This window comes from Amblyraja radiata, chromosome 25, assembly GCF_010909765.2.
Source record: "Amblyraja radiata isolate CabotCenter1 chromosome 25, sAmbRad1.1.pri, whole genome shotgun sequence".
Classification (NCBI taxonomy): domain Eukaryota; kingdom Metazoa; phylum Chordata; class Chondrichthyes; order Rajiformes; family Rajidae; genus Amblyraja; species Amblyraja radiata.
In genome coordinates this window covers 31302419-31326046 of record NC_045980.1, presented here as the reverse complement: position 1 = coordinate 31326046, position 23628 = coordinate 31302419, and the positions used below count along the sequence as shown (strand labels likewise).

Below are 23628 nucleotides of genomic sequence, written 5' to 3'. Positions count from 1 at the left end.
TACATTGGCTCCCTTCCAGTCCACAGGAACTAGAGTCGAGAGAACATTGTCGAGAGAACATTGGAAAATGATCACCAATGCATCCACGATTTCTAGGGCCACCTCCTTGAGTACTCTGGGATGCAGACCATCAGGCCCTGGGGATTTATCTGCCTTCAGTCCAAGCAATTTACCTAACACCATTTTCTGACTAATGTGGATTCTCTTCAGTTCTTCCCTCCCACTAGATCCTCGGTCCCCTAGTATTTCCGGGAGATTGTTTGTGTCTTCCTTAGTGAAGACAGAACCAAAGTACTCGTTTAACTGTTCTACCATTTCCTTGTTTCCCATTATAAATTCAGGCCCATCAAGTCTACTCAGCCATTCAATCATGGCTGATCTATCTTTCCATCTCAACCCCATTAGACAATCGCCAATAGGTGCAGGAGTAGGCCATTCGATCCTTTGAGCCAGCACCGCCTTTCAATGTGATCATTGCCAATCAGTACCCCGTTCCTGCCTTCTCCCCATATCCCCTGACTCCGCTATTTTTAAGAGCCCTATCTAGCTCTCTCTTGAAAGCATCCAGAGAACCTGCCTCCACCGCCCTCTGAGGCAGAGAATTCTACAGACTCTCCACTCTCTGTGAGAAATAGTGTTTCCTCGTCTCCGTTCTAAATGGCTTACTCCTTATTCTTAAACTGTGGACCCTGGTTCTGGACACCCCCCCCCCCCCCCCCCCAACATCGGGAACACGTTTCCTGCCTCTAGCGTGTCCAAGCCCTTAACAATCCTTCTTCTGCATTCTCCCCATAACCCCTGATACCTGTAACCAATCAAGAATTTGTCAATCTCCACCATAAAAATATTCACTGATTTGGCCTCCACAGCCTTGTTTGGCAATGAATTCCACAGATTCACCACTTTCTGACCTCTTCATCGCCTTTAACAAAGGTACAGTATGTGCTTTTATTCTGAGGCTATGGCCTCTGGTCCAAGACTCTCTCACCAGTGGAAACATTGTCACCACATCCCCTCTATCCAGGCCTTTCACTATTTGGAAGTTTCAATGAGGCACCCCTCGTCCTTTTAAACTGCAGCGTGTAAAGGCCCAGTGCCGTCAAACGCTCATCGTATGCTATGATGTACCTGCATTCTTTCTTCATCTGCGTTCTGTCCTCATTGTAACATTGTTTTATCACAGCTGTCCTTGGGGTCTAATACTTGCCACCTGGAATTAATATTGCGCCTTGCTTAGTTCGATCATGATAAACATTCACTCAGACTGGACCTTCCACAAAGCTCCACATCTCCCTCACATCTCCATTGTTTTCAGATGCAATTAGCCAATAATTGTACTTTGGAATTCCTTTCACTCTTTCTATAATCCGGATGTGGGAGGAAACCGGAGCACCCGGAATAGACCCACGTGGTCACAGGGAGAACATGGAAACTCCACACAGACAGCACCTGGGGTCAGGATCAAACATGGGTGTCGGGTGTAGCGAGGCAGCTCTACCAGCGGTGCCACACTGCGCCACCCTAATATAATGGCCCACTGTAATGCAGTCAACTCACAATTGTACTTGCTATTAACCTTGCCAGTTCCACGGATGTTGACTCCATGAGAAATTTCAAGATAAAGTAATGTGAAATATTTGCTTTTTCTTGGCAGAGGAAAAATAAACACGAACAACTATTTATTACCTTGTTACCTGATCTCCACGTATTACAATGACATTCAAATCCAATCTTTGGATGTGAATTCTTGTTTGCCCATTTTAATCATGAATTGACAGCACAAAACAAAGCCATTCCAACTTTCCACTTCATGTTTTTGGATGAGTTCCTGACAGGTACATATGATATTGAGATTAGTGCTTTTCTTTGATTCTTTGCCATGACGCCATTTAGCAGATTGTAAGGATAAATTTAACGATTCTTTTAAAAAAATCTTCTGCTGACGCCAGGTGATCTGGTGGGAATCTGTTACCGTCAAAGTCCGGGCTTAGCAATTCAAGGTTTGGGGAGAAATACTGTCACAAAGCCAACCTGGCCAGGGGTCATCTTGGCCTTTCCAGTGAATGGTTTATTAATTATCAGATGTTTTTTTGTTTTTTTTCAAACCCTATAGTGTTTACACTTTAATGTTTTTTTGTTGAATATTTAGCGGTATCACTCAGTAAATCCATCCCGAAGGTCATGACACGGGCTACGTTGTGTGATACCTCGATGGTTTAGCCGATTTTACATGGTTCATAAGTGATAGGAGCAGAATTAGGCCATTCGGCCCATCAAGTCTACTCCACCATTCAATCATGGCTGATCTATCTCTCCCTCCTAGCCCCATTCTTCTGCCTTCTCCCTATAACCCCTGACATCCGTACGAATCAAGATATTTATTAATTAGATGTTTGGGTTCCAAACATTGGTGTTTGTTATTTTATTTGTTCATTTTTCTCTGGAATATCTTGTGCTTCCCGAGTCCACATATTTGTGCCTTGACTTCCTTGTTTTCATTTGTGCTGCTAGATTTTATTTTTGCCGCTTGATGATTGATTCTTTCTCTTCTCGCCTTTAATGCACCATTACAGCTGCCACATTTTATCAGGGCATCTTCAGCACACATTTTAGGAAAGGAGATAGACACAGAATGCCGGAGTAACTCAGCGGGACAAGCAGCATCTCTGGAGAGAAGGAATGGGTGACATTTCAGGTTGAGACCCTTCTTCAGAAAGGAGGTTGGATTCAAGAATCAGCTAGACCCCAGACTGTAACTTCAACAAAGAGTGGTCTTTCCCTTTTGTGTTTCAGGTGCTAGTTAAATTCAGTTCCCAATGAGCGGACAAACTCCAAGTATATACAGGACCACATTAGACCTAATAAGGGCAGGCATCTAAATCTACCCAATCGGAAAGGTCGGCCCAGTGACGCAGGAGTAGAGTTGCTGCAGCACAGCGCCACAGGCCCGGGTTCCATCCTGACCACGGGTGCTGTCTGTACGGAGTTTGCACGTTCTACCCGTGACCTGCGTTGGTTTTCTCTGTTTTCTCCCACATTCCAAAGACGTACAGGTTTGTAGGGTATATGTGGGAAGGAACTTCAAATGCTGGTTTATACCAAAGATATAAAGGTGTCCCCCCCCCCCCCACACTATACTTTCATTCTGGAAAAAGGGTTCCAACCGGAACATCACACATCCATTTTCTCCGGAGATGTTGCCTGGCCCGCTGTGTTACTCCAGCATGTTGTCTATCCCAGTTTTTAAGTTAATTAGTGTCTGTAAACAGTCCCTAGTGTGTAGGGTAGTGTTGGTGTGTGGGGCGATTGCTGGTCAGCGTGGGACTAAGGGCCTGTTTCCACGCTGCATCTCTTTAAGTCTAAAGCGCACGACAGTCGGACTCACAGGAAGCTTTTACCCACCACGATGCCGTGTACTAGACTCGTTTGGTTTCCCTTTTGTGTTTTGCCGTCAGCCACTTCCTGAGACCTGCCGTAGGTCTATAAGTATCACGTGAACCACGAGAACCAAATTTCAGTAAAATATTTTGTTTTGCATGCATTCCAGGCAAAGCGTATCACAGTACATAGGGCAGTGCGAAAGAGAAAGCAAACAGGGTGCAGAATATAGTGCAGGAACTACAGGGAAGGTGCAGATAAAAAAAAAAGTGCAAATGCTGAGTATAGAGAGTGATAGAGTCTTACAGCATGGAAACAGGCCCTTCGGCCCAACATGTCCATGCCGACCAACATGCCCCATCTACACTAGTCCCACCTGCCTGCGCTTGGCCCATATCCCTCAAAACCTATCCTATCCATGTGCCTGTCTCAATGTTCCTCAAACATTGTGATAGTACCTGCCACAACTACCTTGTCTGGCAGCTCTTTCCATTCACCCACCACCCTTTGTGTAAAAAAAAGTTTCCCCTTGGGTTCCTATTAAATCTTTCCCCCCACTCACCTTAAACCTGTGTCCTCTGATTCTCGATTCCACGACCCTATTCCTCTCATGATTTTTGTACGCCTCTATTGGCTATATTTAAGAGGGAGTTAGATGTGGCGCTTGTGGCTAAAGGGATGGTATGTTGGGGGGTATGGAGAGAAAACAGGTACAGGATACTGAGTTGGATGATCAGCCATGATCATATTGAAAGGCGGCGCAGGCTCGAAGGGCCGAATGGCCTACTCCTGCACCTATTTTCTATGTTTCTATAAGATCACCCCTTATCCTCCAGCACTTCAAGGAATAAAGTCCTAGCTTGCTCAACCTCCCCCCGATAACTCAGGCATTTGCGTGCTGGCAACATCCTCGTTAGTTTTTCCTGCACACTTTCCGGTTTAACAACATCTGTAGAATATCTCTAGTCATACTTATTTTGGGGGGAAAAGTTAACGGAGCATTATAGAAGAACACCTAATGGACGTTTCTAAAGCATTGCCTAAATAATTTTATCCCCCACACCCGTCTTATTTGAGTGGGAGGGAGCTTTTATTTGGAGTAATTGTTACCTACAGAGATTTCCTGGAACAATATTTAGATGCACGGCAAGTAAAGTCGAAAGCACTCTACCGTCTGACCCCCCCGGACGGTAGTAGTGACAATAAACTAAACTAAATAGACTCATACCTGGCATGAGTCTATTTAGTTTAGTTTATTGTCACATGTACCGAGGTGCAGTGAAAGGCTTTTGTTGCGTGCTAACCAGTCAGCAGAGAGACTATACCACTTCTTTGCCACAGAAGGCTGTGGAGGCCAAGTCGGCGGATATTTTTAAGGCGGAGATCGATAGATTCTTGGTAGACAAAAGTGCTGGAGAAGCTCAGCGGGTGCGGCAGCATCTATGGAGCGAAGGAAATAGGCAGCGTTTCGTCCCGAAACGTTGCCTATTTCCTTTGCTCCATAGATGCTGCCGCACCCGCTGAGTTTCTCCAGCACTTTTGTCTACCTTCGATTTTTCCAGCATCTGCAGTTCCTTCTTGAACATAGGAGTTAGATGTGGCCCTTGTGGCTAAAGGGATCAGGGGGTAATGGAGAGAAGGCAGGTACAGGATACTGAGTTGGATGATCAGCCATGATCATATTGAATGCCGGTGCAGGCTCGAAGGGCTGAATGGCCTATTCCTGCACCTATTTTTCTATGTTTCTATGTTCTATAGATAGATTCTTGATTAGTACAGGGGTCAAAGGTTATGGGGCGAAGGCAGGAGAATGGGGTTAGGAGGGAGAGATAGATCAGCCACGATTGAATGGCGGAGTAGACTTGATGGGCCGACTGGCCTAATTCTACTCCTATCACACGACATTATACATGATTACAATCGAGCCGTCCTCAGATAAATGATAAAGGGAATAACATCTAGTGCAAGATAAAGTCAGATCAAAGGCAATCTGAGGGTCTCCAATTGGGTAGATAGCAGCTCAGGGCCGCTCTCTGATTGTTGGTAGGATGCTTCAGTTGCCTGATAACAACTGGGAAGAAACTGGATAGACACAAAATGTTGGAGTAATTCAGCGGGACAGGCAGCATCTATGGAGAGAAGGAATGGGTGACGTTTTGGGTTGAGATCCTTCTTCAGACAGAGTTAGGGGCGAGGGAGTCTAGAGATATGTGGAAGGGTAAGGTGTGTAAACGATAGATCAAAGCAGACAATGTCCGTGAATCTGGAAGTGTGCGTTTACACACTTCTATAAACTTCTGCCTGAGGGGAGAAGATTAAGAGGTGAGAAGGAATAAAAATATAAAATCATAAAAGGACTGGACAAGCTAGATGCAGGAAAAATGTTCCCAATGTTGGGCGAGTCCAGAACCAGGGTCCACAGTCTTAGAATAAAGGGGAGGTCATTTAAGACTGAGGTGAGAAAAAACGTTTTCACCCAGAGAGTTGTGAATTTATGGAATTCCCTGCCACAGAGGGCCGTGGAGGCCAAATCACTGGATGGATTTAAGAGAGAGTTAGATAGAGCTCTAGGGGCTAGTGGAGTCAAGGGATATGGGGAGAAGGCAGGCACGGGTTATTGATAGGGGACGATCAGCCATGATCACAATGAATGGCGGTGCTGGCTCGAAGGACCAAATGGCCTCCTCCTGCACCTATTTTCTATGTTTCTATGAATGGGTGACGTTTGGGGTTGAGACCTTTCTGCAGACTGAAGAAGGTCTGAAGAAAGGTCTCGACCTGAAATGCCACTCATTCCTTCTATCCAGAGATGCAGCCTGACCTGTTGAGTTACACCAGTATTTTGTATCTACGGTGTAAACCAACATCAGCAGTTCCTTCCTGCACATTATGAGGGGAGAACTCTTAGTGCCACTTGCACCGAGATACAATGAAAGACTCTGTTTTGCTTCCTTTCCAGGCAATATCTTATCAATAGGTGAAGTTTGACTGTTAGTGTTTTTGGTCCGCGGGCAAGTCTTCGTGTTGGAGTGCCGGCCTCCTGTTGACTCCGTGCGAGGCGCAGATGTGGCCTGTGGTTTGTTCCCACCTCACATTTCTTTTGTTAATGACTTTCCCTTTGATGCTGTGCAGGTGTCGGCGTGGCAACGGTTGTCATTTCATTCTTGCTTTGTACTTATTACAATGTTATAATCACGTGGGCTCTGTACTACCTCTTCAACTCCTTCCGGGCCACATTTCCCTGGCAAAGCTGCAACAACACGTGGAACGTGGTGGAAAATTGCTCGGATGGATTTGCTAGGAACGCCACCCATCTCGAATCCGCCAGTCAGCAGTTTTTTGAGTAAGTATAAGAGAGAGAGGTACAAGGTAAAAAATATGCTGGAGTGAACAGTTGCTGTTTGGGGTGTATTTTTCACAGTTTAGTTTGTGGATGTCCTGACTAATTTAAGGTAGACACACAATGCTGGAGTAACTCAGCGGGATAGGCAGCGTCTCTGGAGAGAAGGCACGGGTGACATTTCAGGTGGATATCCTCTTAAGACTTCAGCAGTTCCTTCATACACATCCCAACCTATTTACATTATTAATCCTCAAAAGTGTTGCAAATGTGTCGTAAAGAGGTTGGTGTAGGAAGGAACTGCAGATACTGGTTTAAACTGAAGATAGATACAAAGTGCTGGAGTAACTCAGCGGGACAGGCAGCATCAATGGAGAGAAGGAATGGGTGATGTTTCAGGTCGAGACCCAAAGGTTAGGTCAGCTGTAGAGATACAGCATGGAAACAGGGCCTTCGTGACGATTTTTTCACAATGACATACCATTAGTTTAGTGTGTGGATGTCCCGACTCATTTAAGATAGACACAAAATGCTTGCGTAACTCAACGCAACAGGCAGCATCTCTGGAGTGAAGGAACGGGTGACGTTTCAGGTCGACTAGCAATCATTCGTAGACTAGTTCTAGCACAATTTACAGAGGTCAATTGACCGACAACCCTGCACATCTTTGGTATGTAGGAGGAAACAGGAACACCCGGAGATAACCCATGGGGAGAACGTGCAAACTTTCAAACTCCTTAAAGAAAGCATCTGTAGCCGGGATCTAACCCAGTTCTCTGGCGCTGTGAACCAGCAACTCTACCACTGCACCACAGTGCTGCCCCTTCAAATCCTCCCATAGTCTCACAGCCCCATTCATATCCCTTAATCCTATAACCCCTCATGATAATGTAGCTTGCAAGTGTTGGGCCCAATAATCTTGCCCGCTGCTGGAAGGGTAAATGTGTAGAGGGCCCGACCCAAAATGTCACACATCCTTTTTCTCCAGAGATGCTGCCTGATCCGCTGAGTTACTCCAGCATTTTGTGCCTATCTACGGTGTAAACCAGCATCTGCAGTTCCTTGTGTAGGAAAGAACTGCAGATACGCTGGGGTTTAAATTGAAGTAATTCAGCGGGACAGGCAGCATCTCTGGAGAGGAGGAATGGGTGACGTTTTGGGTCGAGACTTCAGACAGTTTTGTGTCGAAACCCATCTGCAGTTTTCAAACATGGTAGAGGCGAGGAGAGAAGCCGACTATTGTGCCACCTAGTGGTTGTCCAGTGACTCCTTCAATGTTATGAACTTTTAGTTCTTATGGGCAGAAATCCAGATGTTGTTTGACAACACGGAAATTTCCACTTCTCTCAATGGAAGAGAGGTTCCCATCTGGGTGAGTCAGTGATTCCCGTGAGAACATAGTGAACAGTTGGAAAAACATGACCTGCGGTGCAGACACTTGAGAATATTATTGAATCTTTGCAATTAAAGGAGGCTTTCTTGAATATTCAAGAATTCCAAAGCCTTTGCAATTTGTCATTATTCATCAACCTAAAAACAAATCTCCATCGTTAATAATGTTTCTGTACATAATTTTCCACCTTAGAAATGCACTCCCTGACAAAATGGTCACTGCATGTTGTCAGGATGGAACCCAGGCCTCTGGCGCTGGAATGTGGCAACTCTACCGCTGCGCCATGGTGCCGTCCCTCTTTCCTCCTCTGTACTAGAGCCAACAAGAGTACAGCACAAGAGCAGGCCATTCGGTCCACAATGTCTGTGCCGAACATGAATAAGGCATCAACTCTACCACTGCGCTACTGCGCCGCCCTCTAAGTCTCATATTTGTACCAATCTTCCTCTGGCAGATTGTTCCATGCATGCAGACTTGCAATATGTGTAAGAAGGAACTGCAGATGCTGGTTTACATTGGAGATAGACCACATGCTGGAGTAACTCTGGGCCAGGCAGCATCTCTGGAGAGAAGGAATGGGTGACGTTTCAGGTCAAGAGCCTTTTTTTTAGACCCGAAACTTCACCCATTCCTTCTTTCCAGAGATGCTGCCTGGCCCGCTGAGTTACTCCAGCATTTTGTGTCTATCTTCGGTGACTCTTACAACATATATATCCCAGACGGCTCTGTGTGAAGAGTGACACTCTAGCCTATTCTGTCTCTGTGATGGAGCTTGGGTGTTCATTGCACCACTGCCTATAAACAAACCTGTTGCCCGTATACTGGCGACTCTGTATACTGTCTCACTGTACTACTGCTATACGCTTGTACTGTATCTGAGATAGAGTGATACAGAGTGGAAACAGGCCCTTCGGCCCAACTTGCCCCAGCTATAATAGACACACCTGCCCGCATTTGGTCCGTATCCCTCCAAACCTGTCCTATCCATGTACCTATCTAACTGTTTCTTAAATGTTGGGATAGTTCCTGCCTCCACAACCTCCTCTGGCAACTTGTTCCATACACCCACCACCCTTTGTGTGTAAAAGGTTACCCCTCACTCCCATTAGACATTTATCTAAGATGTATCTGAATGCTTATGTGTAAAGACTCTTGTGCTGCACTGAATAGAAAAAATGAATTTAATCCACTGTGAGAAATCAAGTACGATTGAAGTATTGTGATGGGAGTGAAACAAAACTCTGCAAGTTGACTCTTTGAACAGTTACAGGTTGCTGGGGATGAGCAGTGGGATCGAGCAGCTCGGCAACATGCAGTGGAACCTGTTTGGCCTTCTGATCTTATCTTGGATCATTGTTTATTTCTGTATATTCAAAGGAGTCAAATCATCTGGAAAGGTGAGGAGAAGCTGAAGTGAGTGGGGTGGGCGTTTCGGACCCTTGGGCCAATTTAAATGCTTGCATGATAATATAGGAAGGAGATGAGGAATTTATTTAGTCAGAGGGTGGTGGATCTGTGGAACTCATTGCCACAGACGGGTGTGGAGGCTAAGTCAATGGGTATTTTTAAGGCAGAGATTGATAGATTCTTGATTAGTACGGGTGGCAGGGGCCACGGGGAGAAGGCAGGAGAATGGGATTGAGAGGGAAAGATAGATAGATCAGCCATGATTGAATGGCGGAGTAGACTTGATGGGTCGAATGGCCTAATTCTGCTCCTATAACTTATGAACATGAAATTTGAGGTTCTGTTCCTCCAATTTGCATGCGGCCCCACGTGACAGTCGAGGAGGCCCCGGACAGAAAGGTCAGTACGGGAATGGGAAGGGAAGTTAAAATGTTTGGCAACTGGAATATCCTGTGGGCTTTTGTCAGGAGGATTGGAAAAGGGCTCCAAGTGTTTCTGACTGATTAAAATAGGATTTTGTTCTGCATTGTAGTGTACCAAATGGGGGCCAATCTCATTTGTAGGAAAGAACTGCAGATGCTGATTTATTTAAAAATAAATTGGATAGTTATATGGATGGGAAAGGAATGGAGGGTTATGGTCTGAGCGCAGGTATATGGGACTAGGGGAGATTATGTGTTCGGCACGGACTAGAAGGGTCGAGATGGCCTGTTTCCGTGCTGTAATTGTTATATGGTTATATGCTGGTTTAGATTGAAGGTAGGCACAAAATGCTGGAGTAATCTCTTGTCGTCTCTCTTCCCAGGTGGTGTATTTCACAGCCATATTTCCGTACATCATCTTAATGATCCTGCTGATCAATAATGTCCAGCTTCCAGGAGCCAAGGATGGGATTCTCTTCTTCCTCACGCCCGACTGGAGCAAGCTGCTGGATGTCCAGGTGTCTATGAGAACAATGAATGGGTTTTAAGAGGGAGGTCAGAGCGAGGCAGAGACACTGTCCCTATGCTTCACTCTGGCTCTGTCGTTAAAAAACAAAACTGTTTTACACGCGATCTTCTGAAAAGCAGGTGGCCGCATTCTATTCATTTAAACAAGCGGGATGTTAATCCCCTGGTGTTAAAGAAGGAACTGCAGTTACTGGAAAATCGAAGGTACACAAAAAAGCTGGAGAGACTCAGCGGGTGCAGCAGCATCTATGGAGCGAAGGAAATAGGCAACGTTTCGGGCCTAAACCCTTCTTCAGGCGGGTTCTGAAGAAGGGTTTCGACCCGAAACGTTGCCCATTTCCTACGCTCCATAGATGCTGCTGCACCCGCTGAGTTTCTCCTGTTAATTCCCTGGGTTGTGAGTAGAGGGAAGTATGGAAAAATTGTGTCTAATCTGTTTGGGATTTGGTTCAACAATATGCACGCTGTCCAAATCTGATTAGGCAACATTTTTCCCCCAAACCCCTCCACGTCATCAGCCTGTCAGCACCAGGATTTTAGTAGAAAACTGCCTTTCGTATTATTTTATGTTTTATACTTTTATATTTCCTTACGGTGTCCATTCAGTCCATCAAACTATGCTAGCCCACAAAGCAATCCCTTTCCCGTATTTGGTTTACTGTAACACGCACACCCTTTCACACACAACGCTTATGAGTACGTTATAGGAGCTTGATAACCTATCAGCTGCTAGCACGTCTTTTGGATATGGGAGATGATAACGGGGTGACATGCAAACTCCACGCAGGCAACACCAGAGTTTAGAATCGAACCTAGTCACTGAAGCTGGGACCAGCACAGGAATATGTGATCAGGAATGAGCTACAATGTCAGGACTCGAGGGCTTGCGCTGCAGGGAGAGGTTGAGCAGGCGAGGACTTTATTCCATGGTGCGCTGGAGGATGAGGGGAGATTTATACAGGTGTATAAGATCATGAGTGGAATAGATTGGGTCAATGCACAGATACGGAGTATGAGAATTGAGAACCAGAGGACATGGGTATAACATAAGGGGAAGAAAGTTTTATTAGGAACCTGAGGGGTAACTTTTTTTACACAAAGGGCAGTGTGTGTATGGAACGAGCTGTTAGAGGAGGTAGTTGAGGCAGGTAATATATCACAATGTTTAAGAAGCATTTGGACAGGTACATGGATAGGATGGGCATGGAGGGATATGGGGCAAACACATGTAGGTGGAACTTATATTGGTCGGCGTGGTCAAGTTGGGCTGAAGGGCCTGTTTCCACAGCGTATGACTCTATGAATAGCAGTACAAGCTCACAGAGCTGAATGATCTTATCTTCTCCTTTTCAATATTTCTGGAGAAGTTCATAAGGCATCGGAGCAGAATTAGGCCATTCAGCCCATCGAGTCTGCTCCACCATTCGATCGTGGCTGATCTATTTTTCCCTCTCAACCTTATTCTCCTGCTTTCTCCCCGTAATCTTTGCCGCCCTTACTAATCACGAGCCTGCCAGTCTCAGCTTTAAAAATACCCATTGACTTGGCCATCACTGCCATCTTGTGTCAGGAGGCATGTGTGGAGAGAGGAGCAAAGTTAATGCTTCGGCTCAATGACCTACAGATTTTCAGCAACTGTAGTATTTTGTCAATGATTAGTGACTGATGATCAAGTTCAACGTAACTCACAATTGATCACTCATCACATCATCATGTCATATTTATGTGTCTCCTGTTTTGTCGCCATAGGTCTGGGTGAATGCTGCCGCACAGATTTTTAACTCGCTTGGAATCGGATTTGGCTCCATGATATCCATGGCCAGTTACAACAAATTCAATAACAACATCCTCAGGTAACATTCCTGCTCACTGTTTTATTATTGCAGAAAGGGTAGCATTTATACATTCGAGATACCATCAGATCTCAACAGGAAAAGTGACGCTAAAAGATAGACAATGTTTAATTTTGGAGATGCAGCGTGGAAACCAGCGATCACCCTTTTTCTAGTTCTATTATGGACTCCATCCTTCCTGAGGTCATCTGTTGCCAGTCCTGTTTTGTTCTGGCTTTCGCTACCTTTCAGTCTGATGAAGGATTCCGACCCGAAACATCACCTATTCCTTCTCTCCAGAGATGCTACCTGACCCGCTGAGTTACTCCAATGATCTTTGTCTTACCTTCTCTGCTTCTATCCGACACACTCGGGGCCAATTAACCGACAAACCTGCACATATTTAGGATGTGGGAGGAAGCCGGAGCGCCTGGATCACAACCAGCCCGACCTCCACGCTGTCACAGGGAGAACATGAAAAAACTTGCAAACTCGATACAGACAGCACCCGTAGTCTGCACCACGGGTCTCTGGCGCTGGAAGGCAGCAACTCTACTCATATGCCACCCTTACGACGCCAGAGACCAGGATAGCAGCTTGTGAGAATAAATAAAGTTGCCCAATAGTGACTCCTGGCAGGCCTATTTGTGACATTTAATGACCAGTTCTGCTTAACAACAGCTTGAAACGTGACATCAGATTTATTTTTGCTTGGGTGTTTCTGCTATGTATATTCTACATGTCTGTACTTTATTTTCTTCTCCCAGGGATACATTCATTGTGGCAGTGATAAACTCGGTCACAAGTATCTTTGCAGGATTAGTGATTTTCTCTGCCATTGGGTACATGAGCCACCTGCACAATTTACCTGTTGAAGACATTGCCACTGATGGTAAGTCACCTTCTCATCAGTCCTGGGTAGACATTGCCAGCAGCTTCTCATCTCCAACAAAATGGCATTGATTTAATGGGATGGATAGTTTAGTTTATTGTCACGTGTGCCAAGGTACAATGAAATGCTTTTTGTTGCGTGCTATCCAGTCAGCGGAAAGACTATACATGATTGCAATCGAGCCATCCACAGTGTACAGATACAGGATAGAGGGAATAACATTTAATGCAAGATAAAGTCCAGTAAAATCTGATTAGAGATAGTCCAAGGGTCTCCAATGGGGTTTGTTCACAGAATTACTTTATCAGCAGCAATAATGTAGTTGATTAGGGCAAAATACAAGAAATATAATGGGAGCAATTCACCAGACAGGAAGGGAGGGAGATAAATGTTTGGAATGAATGTTTGAAATTGTAGGTCTACCAAAGATGAACACAAAGTGCTGGAGTGGATCAGGCAGCATTTGTGGAGATCATGGATAGGTGGCATTTAGAGTCGGAGCCCTTCTTCAGACAGATTATGACTTGAAAATGCACGCTTCCAGATACAGAGGCAGTTTCTTCTCAGCTATTATCAGGCAACTAAACCGTCCTTTCACCTACTGGAGAGCGGACCTGACCTGACCTGTGAGAATAATAAACTAAACTAAAAAATTTGATCAAACAGTTGATTGAGATCCTGTCAATAATAAATCTAAACATGCATATTGTCAGGCTGCGGGAAGAGTTAGAAATCTCATTGTGTTGACGAATGTCCTCGGCAGAGTTTTCTGACTAATTTCACGTCTGATTGCCTCTGGCAGGCCCGGGCCTAGTGTTTGTCGTGTATCCGGAGGCCTTTGTAACCATGCCAATTGCCCCGATGTGGGCCAGTCTGTTCTTCTTCATGCTCCTCTGCCTGGGAGTGGACAGCCAGGTAAGAGACTAAGTGCCGTCTGCCAGCTAAGAGCAGATCTCACAACCGTGTCTGAAGTCAAGAGTGTTTAATTGTCATATGTACCGACAACGGAACAATGAAACCCTTTCTTGCAGCAGCATAGCTGTAAGCGTAATACACATAAATAACATCCAGGAAACCCTCGCTATAACGCACCGCGGGAGGAGAGGGGATGGCGTTCCTTATTGCCGATTGTCTGCTATAACGGGGTGAAGGGGTAAATATTCATTAGTTTAACCCAAGGCCGGGTGGGAAGGAACGCGGAGTCGGGGGAAGGGTTAAACCTGAGGGAAATCATAGGCTGGGGACGGGTGGGTTGTAGCCAAGACCATCACACAATCCAACCTCCCTTCCATTGATTCCATTTACACCATGCTGCTTCGGCAAGGCCAGCAGCATAATTAAGGATCAGTCTCACCATGGACTCTCCCTCTTCTCCCCTCTCCCATCAGGCAAGAGGTACAGAAGCGTGAAAACGACATGCAAGGAATGGAGGGATATGGATCTCATGCATGCAGAGGAGATTAGTTTGATGCTGGCATGTCAGCGGGTCAGGCAGCTTCTCTGGAGAACGTGGATAGGTGACGTTTGCGGTGGGAACCGTTTTTCAGATTTTGAACGATTAAGGGTCCCGTCCCAAAACATCACGTATCCATGTTCTCCGGAGATGCTGCCTAACCTGCTGAGTTACTCCAGTATTTTGTGTGTTTTATTCTGTTTTGAGAATATAGAAGTGCAGATTATTTTTGCAGTAAGCTATGTGGTGAATGTTTTTGATTCTGAACATTTTATTTGTTAATAAATCCTCTAACTCATTACGATCTAGTTCGCCATGGTGGAGGTGATGGTGGTCAGTCTGATGGACAATTGGGGGTCGAGTCTGCTGCAATTTTTCAGACGCAAAGAACTCGTGGTTCTTGCTGTGTGTTGTGTGGCCTTTTTGCTTGGAATTCCCAACGTCACACAGGTATTGTTCTTTTAGTGGATGTTCAGGAGAAATACTGGGATTGAATGTTGACCATGGTTTTTATTTTGAGACTTCAGAGATGCACAACGGAAAAAGGCCCATGGGCCCACCGAGTCCGCGCCGAACATCGATCACCACATACACTAGCACTATCCTGCACACACTCGGGACAATTCACAATTTTTACCGAAGCCTGCACGTCTTTGGGGGTGTGGGAGGAAACCGGAGCACCCAGAGAAAACCCACACAGTCACAGGGAGAAGGTACAAACTCCGTACAGACAGCAGCTGTAGTCAGGATCGAACCCGGGTGTCTGGCCCTGTGAGGCAGCAACTCTACAGCTGCACCACTGTAAATAATAATAATAATAATACATTTTATTTGTATAGCGCATTTCAAGTGCCATGTAAATGAAGCCAGAATCATTTGACTCCACATAGAGCAGAAAGTAGATCTATACTCTCTACGATCCAGAGCCACAGGGATGGTTTAGAGCTTTTGGAGAGCAGGGAAGTAGTTACAGGAAAGCAAGGTCATGTGGGCCATCGACATATTGTTCGATTTTAATAAAACCAATCCAGTTTGTTCCTGTCCAAACGCCTTTTAAAAGTCGTTTAGAAATATCACATTATCTTTATGCAACAAAAGGTGATTAATTAACTCATGTTTTGTTTTCAAAGGGCGGAATTTATTTCTTCCAACTAATGGATCATTACACAGCCGTGGTGTCACTCATGTTCCTGGCTTTCTTTGAAGTTTTGGCCGTTTGTTGGTTTTATGGTACAACCTTCATTTTACCTTATCGACACTCATAAGCCCGATGCTGTGCTCCCCCCTTGCTTTTGTGAGATATCTTGCTTTATTTTGTCTAGATCTTGCCCTCCACTTCCACCAGATTCCCTTCCGAACCCTGTTCATATCTACCCTCTGCCCCTCTTGCAGTAACACGGATAAGTTAATGATCTGTCCTGATAAATAAGTTCATGGGTTATGGGAGCAAAATTAGGTAATTTGTCCCTTCATTCAAGTCTAATCTGCCATTCAATCGTGGATGATATATCTTTCCCTCTCAAACCCATTCTCCTGCCTTCTTCTCATAACCCCTACAAGAATCTGTCCATCTCTGCCTTAAAAATATCCAAAAGACAGCAGAGAAACAGGAGCTTTGACCCAACTTGCCATGCCGACCAATATGCCCCATCTACTCGTCCCACCTGCCAGCCTTTGGCTCGTATCCCTCTAAACCTGTTCTATCCACGTGTCTTTTACATGTTGTTATTGTACCTGCCTCAACTTTTTTATTAACCTTTAAACTAGTAACCTGTCTCCTCCTGCATTTGCCAAGTTCAGCATTATCTCTATCCCACAAGTATGGGCATGTGTTGAACTACACGGGAGAGCTTTGTGCAGAGTCCCTGAGCAGAAGGATTAAATATATTAAGTGTTTCATTTGCTAGATCCAGCCAGATTATAAAACAAGAGAAGTTGAAAAAGGTACAAACAAGATTTACGAGGATGTTGCATGGACTCGAGGGTCTGAGCTACTGGGAGAGGTTGAGCAGGCTGGGTCTCTATTCCATGGAGTGCAGGAGGATGAGGGGTGATCTTGTAGAGATGTACAAAATCATGAGAGGAATAGATCGGGTAGACGCACAGAGTCTCTTGCCCAGAGTAGGGGAATCGACAATCAGAGGACATAGGTTTAAGCTGAGGGGGGAAAGATTTAATAGGAATTTGAAGGGTAGCTTTTTCACACAAAGGGTGGTGAGTGTATGGAATGAGCTGCCAGAGGAGGTAGTTGAAAGCTTTTCACTGTATCTCGGTACAGGTGAGAATAAATAAACAAAACTCAACTCAAGGCAGGGACTATTGCAACGTTTAAGAAAACCTGCTGCCTTTTGGGTATTTTTAAGGCAGAGATGGACAGGTACATGGATAGGACATGTTTGGAGGGAGATGGGCCAAACACAGGCTGGTAGATGTAGATGGAACATGCTGGTCGGTGTGGGCAAGGGCCTGTTTCCAAGCTGTATGGCTCTAAGAGAAGAGTGCAAGTGTTATTTATGACCAAAATAAATTGTGACAAGCTGTAAGTTGGATGGTTGTAAACGGGATGGTAAGGGATGCTGCTCTTGATCACAATGGTTCTCAGTAATAGCCAATCTAATTGTCAATGTTCACTCATCCATGAAGTCTTTTATTGCCCTCACCCGATCTAAGATCCAACAATCCTGCACTCCAGCTCACACCATACACTTTAGTTTAGTTTATTATTGCCACTTGTACCGAGGTACAATGAAAAGCTTTTTGTTGCCTGATATCCAGTCAGCAAAAAGACTAGACATGGTTATAATCAAGCCGTCCACAGGGTAGATACAGGATAAAAGCTTGGTGTTAAAGAAAATTCAAAGATCTCTTTAGATGGTAGATGGTAGGTCAGGACCGCTCTCTAGTTTGTGATAGGATGGTTATGTCGCCTGATAACAGCTGGGAAGCAACTGTCCCTGAATCTGGAGGTGTTCATTTTCACCTCTTGCCTGATGGGAGAGGGGAGAAGTGGGAGTGATCGGGGTGAGTCTGGTCCTTGATTATGCTAGTGGCCTTGCTGAGGCAGGGTGAAGTGTAGATGGAGTCAATGGAAGGGAGGTTGATTTGGTGATGGTCTGGGCTGCGTCCACAACTCCCTGCAATTTCTTGCAGTCTTGGTTGGAGCTGTTCCCAAACCGTGCTGTCTTGCAATGTCCATGCTCCAGTTCTTATGAGCGGTGCCCATTCCAGGCAAGTCCCAGGCTGCCTGCCCCAGGTCTCCAGCCATCTTCTTCCTTTTACGCCACGTCCCTCTCCTCGCCCCTCCACCTCTGTCCCCGCAGCCGACCTGAAGGGTGCGATAGGCCAGACCCCCATTCTCTCTCCCCTCCTAACGGCCTTTACTCCAGCCCTGTGTCTTTTTTTTGGTAAACTAGCATCTGCAGTTCCCTGTATCTCCACTCTACTATGAGTTGGCTGAAAAATCAACACTGCTCTTAATAATGTTTATGCTTATACCGTAATTAAGTAATAAACAGTAATATCCTCTTTGAAGCAAGATAGTATTTATCAGCCACATTGTGTTTACAGAGCAACATCCTCACTGTGTTGTGTGTGCATTCTGTTGCAGGTGTTCGTAGATTATCTGCCAACTACAAGGAGATGTTGGGAACTGAACCAAATTTATTTTTCAAGCTGTGCTGGTGGGTTGTCTCTCCACTGCTGGTCACAGTGAGTAACTAAACTTCCCAATAACGCTCTTATCCGCGATAGAGGGGGAGATCACATCGATTCAGGGAGGGGCTAAGCTCCTTGACCATTAATTCTCCCCCTCCCAAAACAATGACAACTCCTCAGAGATTGGAGGCGACCAGCGGTTCACAAGTTACAGGAGCAGAATTAGGACATTCAGCCCATCGAGTTGACTTCGTCCTTCGATCATAGCTGATCGATCCTTCTTTCCCTCTCAACCCCGTTGTCCTGCCTTCTCCCCAAAACCTTTGACACCCTTACTAATCAGGAACCTGCCAATCTCCCTTTAAAATGCCCAATGACTTGGCCTCCACAGCTGTCTGTGGCAATGAATTCCACAGATTCACCACTCTCTGGCTAAAGAAATTCCTCCACATCTCCATTCTAAATATACTAAATATATCTTATTATTCTAAGGCTGTGCCCTCTGGTCCTAGACTCTCCCACTAGTGTAAACATCCTCTCCTCATCCAATCTCTCCAGGTCTTTCTCTGTTTGAGTTATTATTTATTGGAGTTTTGATTTTAAATGGCTAATTATAACGTGTTGTGAAATAAAATGATATGTTAGCAGTGGTCTTGTTTCAACCCTCCTGCCTTTCCACTTAAAAGTAATTTGGTATCAATTCATAGTCCCTCACCTTTACTTATCACCCCCTATCCACAATGGTTGTGTACATTTCACAATATAAGGGTCAAAGGCTCTTGATACTCCTTGTTCCTTCAGACTAAGACTTCAGACTCTGACTAAGAAATTCCTCCTGATCTCCATTCTAAAGGTTGTCAAAGGCGTTTTGAAAGTCCAGATACACCACATCCACTGGCTCTGCCTTATCCTACGACTCTATGACGGTGCAATTCATGAAAATGTTTATCTGATACATTCATTCAGCAACATTTAATGTTTGCTAAACTAGTCTTTGATGCCGTGTGTTGCTTCCCTGCAGGTTATCCTGGTGTCCAGCATAGTCCGCTATAGTCCTGCCCGATACGGTCAAACATACAAGTACCCCCCTTGGGCTGAGGGCCTCGGCTGGATCATCTCCCTCTGTTCCATCATCTGGATCCCACTGGCAGCTGTGCACACCCTGTACACCAGCAAAGGCTCATTTATTCAGGTGAGAATGGCGACGGGTCGGGGAGAGCTGCTCGCAGTGTGCCGCTGGTAGACCAATGATTTAGTTTAGTTTAGAGATACGGAGCGGAAACAGGCCCGAGTCCACACCGACCAGCGATCCCCAAACACTAACACTGTCATACACATGCTAGAGATAATCTTCAATTTTGCCTAGTCAATTAGCGTACAAACCTGTACGTCTTTGGAGCGCGGGAGGAAACTGGAGCACCCGGAGAAAACCCACGTGGTCACAGGGAGAACGTACAAACTCTGTACAGACAGCACCCGCAGCCAGGATCGAACCCGGGTCTCTGGCACTGTAAGGCAGCAACTCTAACGCTGCGCCACTGTGCCGTCATAGAACTAGTCAGCATGGCATCGATGGGCCAAAGAGTCTGTTTCCATGCTGTATTTTTCAAATAATCAAAGTGCTGGAGTAACTCAGCGGGTCAGGCTGCATCTCTGGAGGACATGGATAGGTGACCTTTCGGGTCGGGGCCATTCTACTCTTCTGTGCTTTATAAGGGAAATGGTGTAAGGGACAGAAAAATACCTTGACGTCATTTGTCTGGGAGTGCGACCAAACATACGTGGAATACAAGGCACTGGGTGAGGACCATTCAATGAAAATCCAGGTCATAAATTTTCAGCACGGCCATAGCAAGGCAGCACAATGGTGCAGTGGTAAAGTTGCTGCCTTACAACGCCAGAGACCCAGGTTCGATCCTGACTACAGGTGCTGTCGGTACGGTATTTGTACGTTCTCCCTTATACTGCATGGGTTTTCTTTGCTCCGGTTTCCTCCCACATTCCAAAGGCGTGCAGGTTGTAGGTTAATTGGCTTCTGTAAATTGTCCCTGATGTGTTGGATAGAACTAGTGTCCAGGTGATCTTTGGTCGGTGTGGACTCGCTGGGCCAAAGGGCCTGTTTGTAGGCTGTCTCTCTAACACTAAAACTCTTCCTCTGTTAGTTTCAGTGCTAGTGTAAGGGGTTTATCGCTGGTTGGCGTGGACTCGGTGGTCCATCGCCCTTGTTTCCACGCCGTATCTCTACAGTTGAAAGTAAAGTCTCAAATCGAAACACAAATAAACCAGCTTTTCTTTATGTGAATTCTAGCGTCTGAGATCTTCGATAACTCCCATCGGTGAGATGGCAGCAGCAGGAAGCAAGGAGCCGGCGATCAAATTGAAGCTAGAAATGTACAAGCCTCCGTGTTCCATCAGCTTCACTGACAACATGAAGCTTGCTGAAGAAAGCAACATGTGAATTTTATTTATTTAATTGAGAGAAGCTTCATGGACTCGGTGCTGAGGAAACTGGTTTTACGGAGTTGTATATTGCTTTCAGTATCAACCCCGAGAACACAAAGTGTCATGCCTTGGTGACGGACTATTACCTTCTAGGTTTAGCTGTGTGTAATTAACTGTTCTGTCCCTGTGTGAGAAGATTTCCAGGGAGTGCAGTGGTCTTTAGCAGTGAGTTTAGTTGGTGAGTGGGTACCTGTCAATGCTAAGGAACGAAGAACATCAACAAGGCTCGGTGAAACGGTGTTGCCTCTGGGATTATTTATGGAAAGTTATATTTAAAACAATCGTGCAACATGCGTAGGTGGAATGAAGGCCTTTTGACGTGCGTCGTGGATAAGAACCGCAGTTGTCACCGTGACTGGTCCCAGTCCCTGTTTTGAATTCTTAATAATTTGCCGTGGGACCTGCTCCAAAGAAGAGAACCTACAATCCAAAGATATGACTAATTTCCCACGCAGTGTACATGAAGCAGAATTGTATGACTCGCCATTCCATTACAGAAGCCTTGGTGAAAATGCTTTAAGAACACTATCGGTGACTGGCGATCACTGATGCCTAATTCCTCCTGCTGCTTCTGAACGGTGCCTCCAATGCCACCATGCGTGATGGTTTAGAAGTGTTCTTGCTGACAATCACTAGCCAAAGCGATCTCATTGAAGATCCGAACTTTAACGTTAATAGGAGTATCCACATCTACTGGTTTCAACACTCCTGGAAGCGCTGCAGATCTGCATTTCCACTGCCAGAGGGTGAAGTGTTTGGTTCTGAATGACACAGCCTGCTGAGCACTAGAGAATAAAAGGAAGTGCCTTTGGAAAGGTGATCAGAAGGAATTTCTTTAGTTAGCTGGTGATGAATCTGTGGAATTCATTGCCACAGACGGCTGTGGAGGCCAAGTCGATGGATATTTTTTAGGCGATTAACAGAGTCTTGATTAGTAAGGGTGTCAGAGATTATGGGGCGAAGGCAGGAGAATGGGGTCGAGAGGGAGAGCTGGATCAGCCATGATTGAATGGAGGAGTAGACTTGATGGGCTGAATTGCCTAATTCTGTTCCTAGAAAATATGAACGACGCCCAGTTAATTGGTGCTCAGTAGGGAATTAACACCTTGATGGGAATGTGTTTGAAGCTGGTTAACAAAGATTGAACTTCTCCTGCATCTGGGAGAATGTGAGGCCTTTAATTACACCCTTCACACTGCTCTGATAGCTTATTTACCATAACCTTTTTTTTGTAATAAAATCCATTCTTCTGCAATTTACAAATGGATTTCTGATGCGCGACAGAAAATGGTGAACACTACTTAAAATCAGGCTGAACATGCATCTTCAGAAAATCAAATGAGATTTGCGTCTAATTTTAACCAGAATCCATAATGTGTTTGTTGTAATTGTGTAAACTACAATATTTTAGTTTCCAATCCAATGTTGTTTTATTCTGAGACTATGATATATATTGGCACGAGTATACCGGTCCCTTAAATGTTTTTTAAAAAAATGGTGCAGCACAGTGGCACAGAGGTAGTATTGCCACCTTACAACACCGGAGACCCGGGTTTGATCTTGACCACGGAGGCTGTCTGTAGAGTTTGTATGATCTACCAGTGACTGCGTGGGTTTTCTCTGGGTGCTCCGGTTTCCTGCCACACTCCAAAGACGTACAAGTTTGTAGGTTAATTAGCTTCTGTATATTGTCCCTATTGTGTAGGATAGTGCTGGTAAATGGGGTGATCGCTGTTTGCTGCAGACTCTGGGCCGAAGGGCCTGTTTCCACACTGTATCTTTAAAGTATACAAAAAGAAACAGAAGAGACTGGAAATGCTCAGCGGGTCAGGCAGCATCTGGGGAGAGAAAAACACGAAGCTAACGTTTTGATTTGCTAACATTCGAGTTTAGTTTAGTTTATTGTCATGTGTACCGAGGTACAGTGAAAAGCTATCCATGTACCTGTCCAAATGTTATTTAAATGCTGTGAGATTGAAAGGTTCTTGAATAGGAAGAGCATCAAAGGTTGCAGGGAAAAGGCAAGAGTGGGGTTGAGTGGAAAATTAGATCAGCCCTGATTGAATGGCGTAGGCTGAATGGGCTGAAATACCTATTTCCGATGTCTTATTATACAGTGCTTTCATACATTGCAGTGAAATGGTCCTTGTTTAAGCTCTGCTCTGCCCGAGGGGATTAAAAAAAGATGAGTAGATTCCCCGAGAGAATAGCCCGAACTCCCTCCAACATGGTGTGAGAATGACCATCCTCCTTCCATTCCTTCACGTACCTCGAGTTTTAATGTGTAGGAAGGAGCTGCAGATGCTAGTTTAAATCGAAGATAGACGCACAAAAAGCTGGAGTAACTCCGCGGGACTGGCAGCATCTCTGGAGAGAAAGAATGGGTGACGTTTCGGGTTGAGATCCTTCAGAATGTTCAGAAATCCTGAAATGTCACCCATTCCGTTTCTCCAGAGAGGCTGCCTGTCCTTACTCCAGCTTTTTGTGTCTATCCAGTTTTAATGTTGAATATATGGTGTCTCATTTTATATTTGGATTAGGTCAATTCCTCCAGAGACCTCATCACAGCACTAGCAATTAAGCTTATTGCACAATAATAGATCTAATGTAGGCTATTCCTAAATTGGTTCCTCAATTTGGTAAACTATCTCTGATACACTCCATGAGTCTTCACTTTGCCCTATACCTGTTGCTTTGACTTGCCTGATATATATGTCAAAGTCCGCCGTGAATGATCACTGTAATGTTGACTGTAATACTCTTTCAGCCATGCATAAGTGAACAGTGGAGCAGGCCAAAGATATATATTCTTTGTCCTATATTTTCG

General features: G+C 45.1%; 1 protein-coding gene across 2 annotated transcripts in view; it reads left to right on the top strand.

Moving 5' to 3' along the window:
• Positions 1–22286, top strand: part of LOC116987583 (sodium- and chloride-dependent GABA transporter 1-like) — a 55297-nt gene extending 33011 nt beyond the window's left edge. Inside the window, exons 1-12 of one of the 2 annotated variants that reach the window (XM_033043736.1) lie at positions 1440–1835; positions 6511–6721; positions 9376–9508; positions 10324–10458; positions 12218–12321; positions 13068–13192; positions 13995–14107; positions 14955–15095; positions 15776–15875; positions 18253–18353; positions 19321–19491; positions 20608–22286. In XM_033043736.1, coding sequence (XP_032899627.1) covers positions 1811–1835; positions 6511–6721; positions 9376–9508; positions 10324–10458; positions 12218–12321; positions 13068–13192; positions 13995–14107; positions 14955–15095; positions 15776–15875; positions 18253–18353; positions 19321–19491; positions 20608–20757 — 1509 coding nt within the window. In that variant the 5' untranslated portion in view covers positions 1440–1810 and the 3' untranslated portion in view covers positions 20758–22286. Of the gene's footprint in view, positions 1–1439; positions 1836–6510; positions 6722–9375; positions 9509–10323; positions 10459–12217; positions 12322–13067; positions 13193–13994; positions 14108–14954; positions 15096–15775; positions 15876–18252; positions 18354–19320; positions 19492–20607 lie in introns of those variants that run through there. The other variant, XM_033043735.1, reaches the window with a different exon arrangement.
• The last annotated feature ends 1342 nt before the right edge of the window (positions 22287–23628 follow it).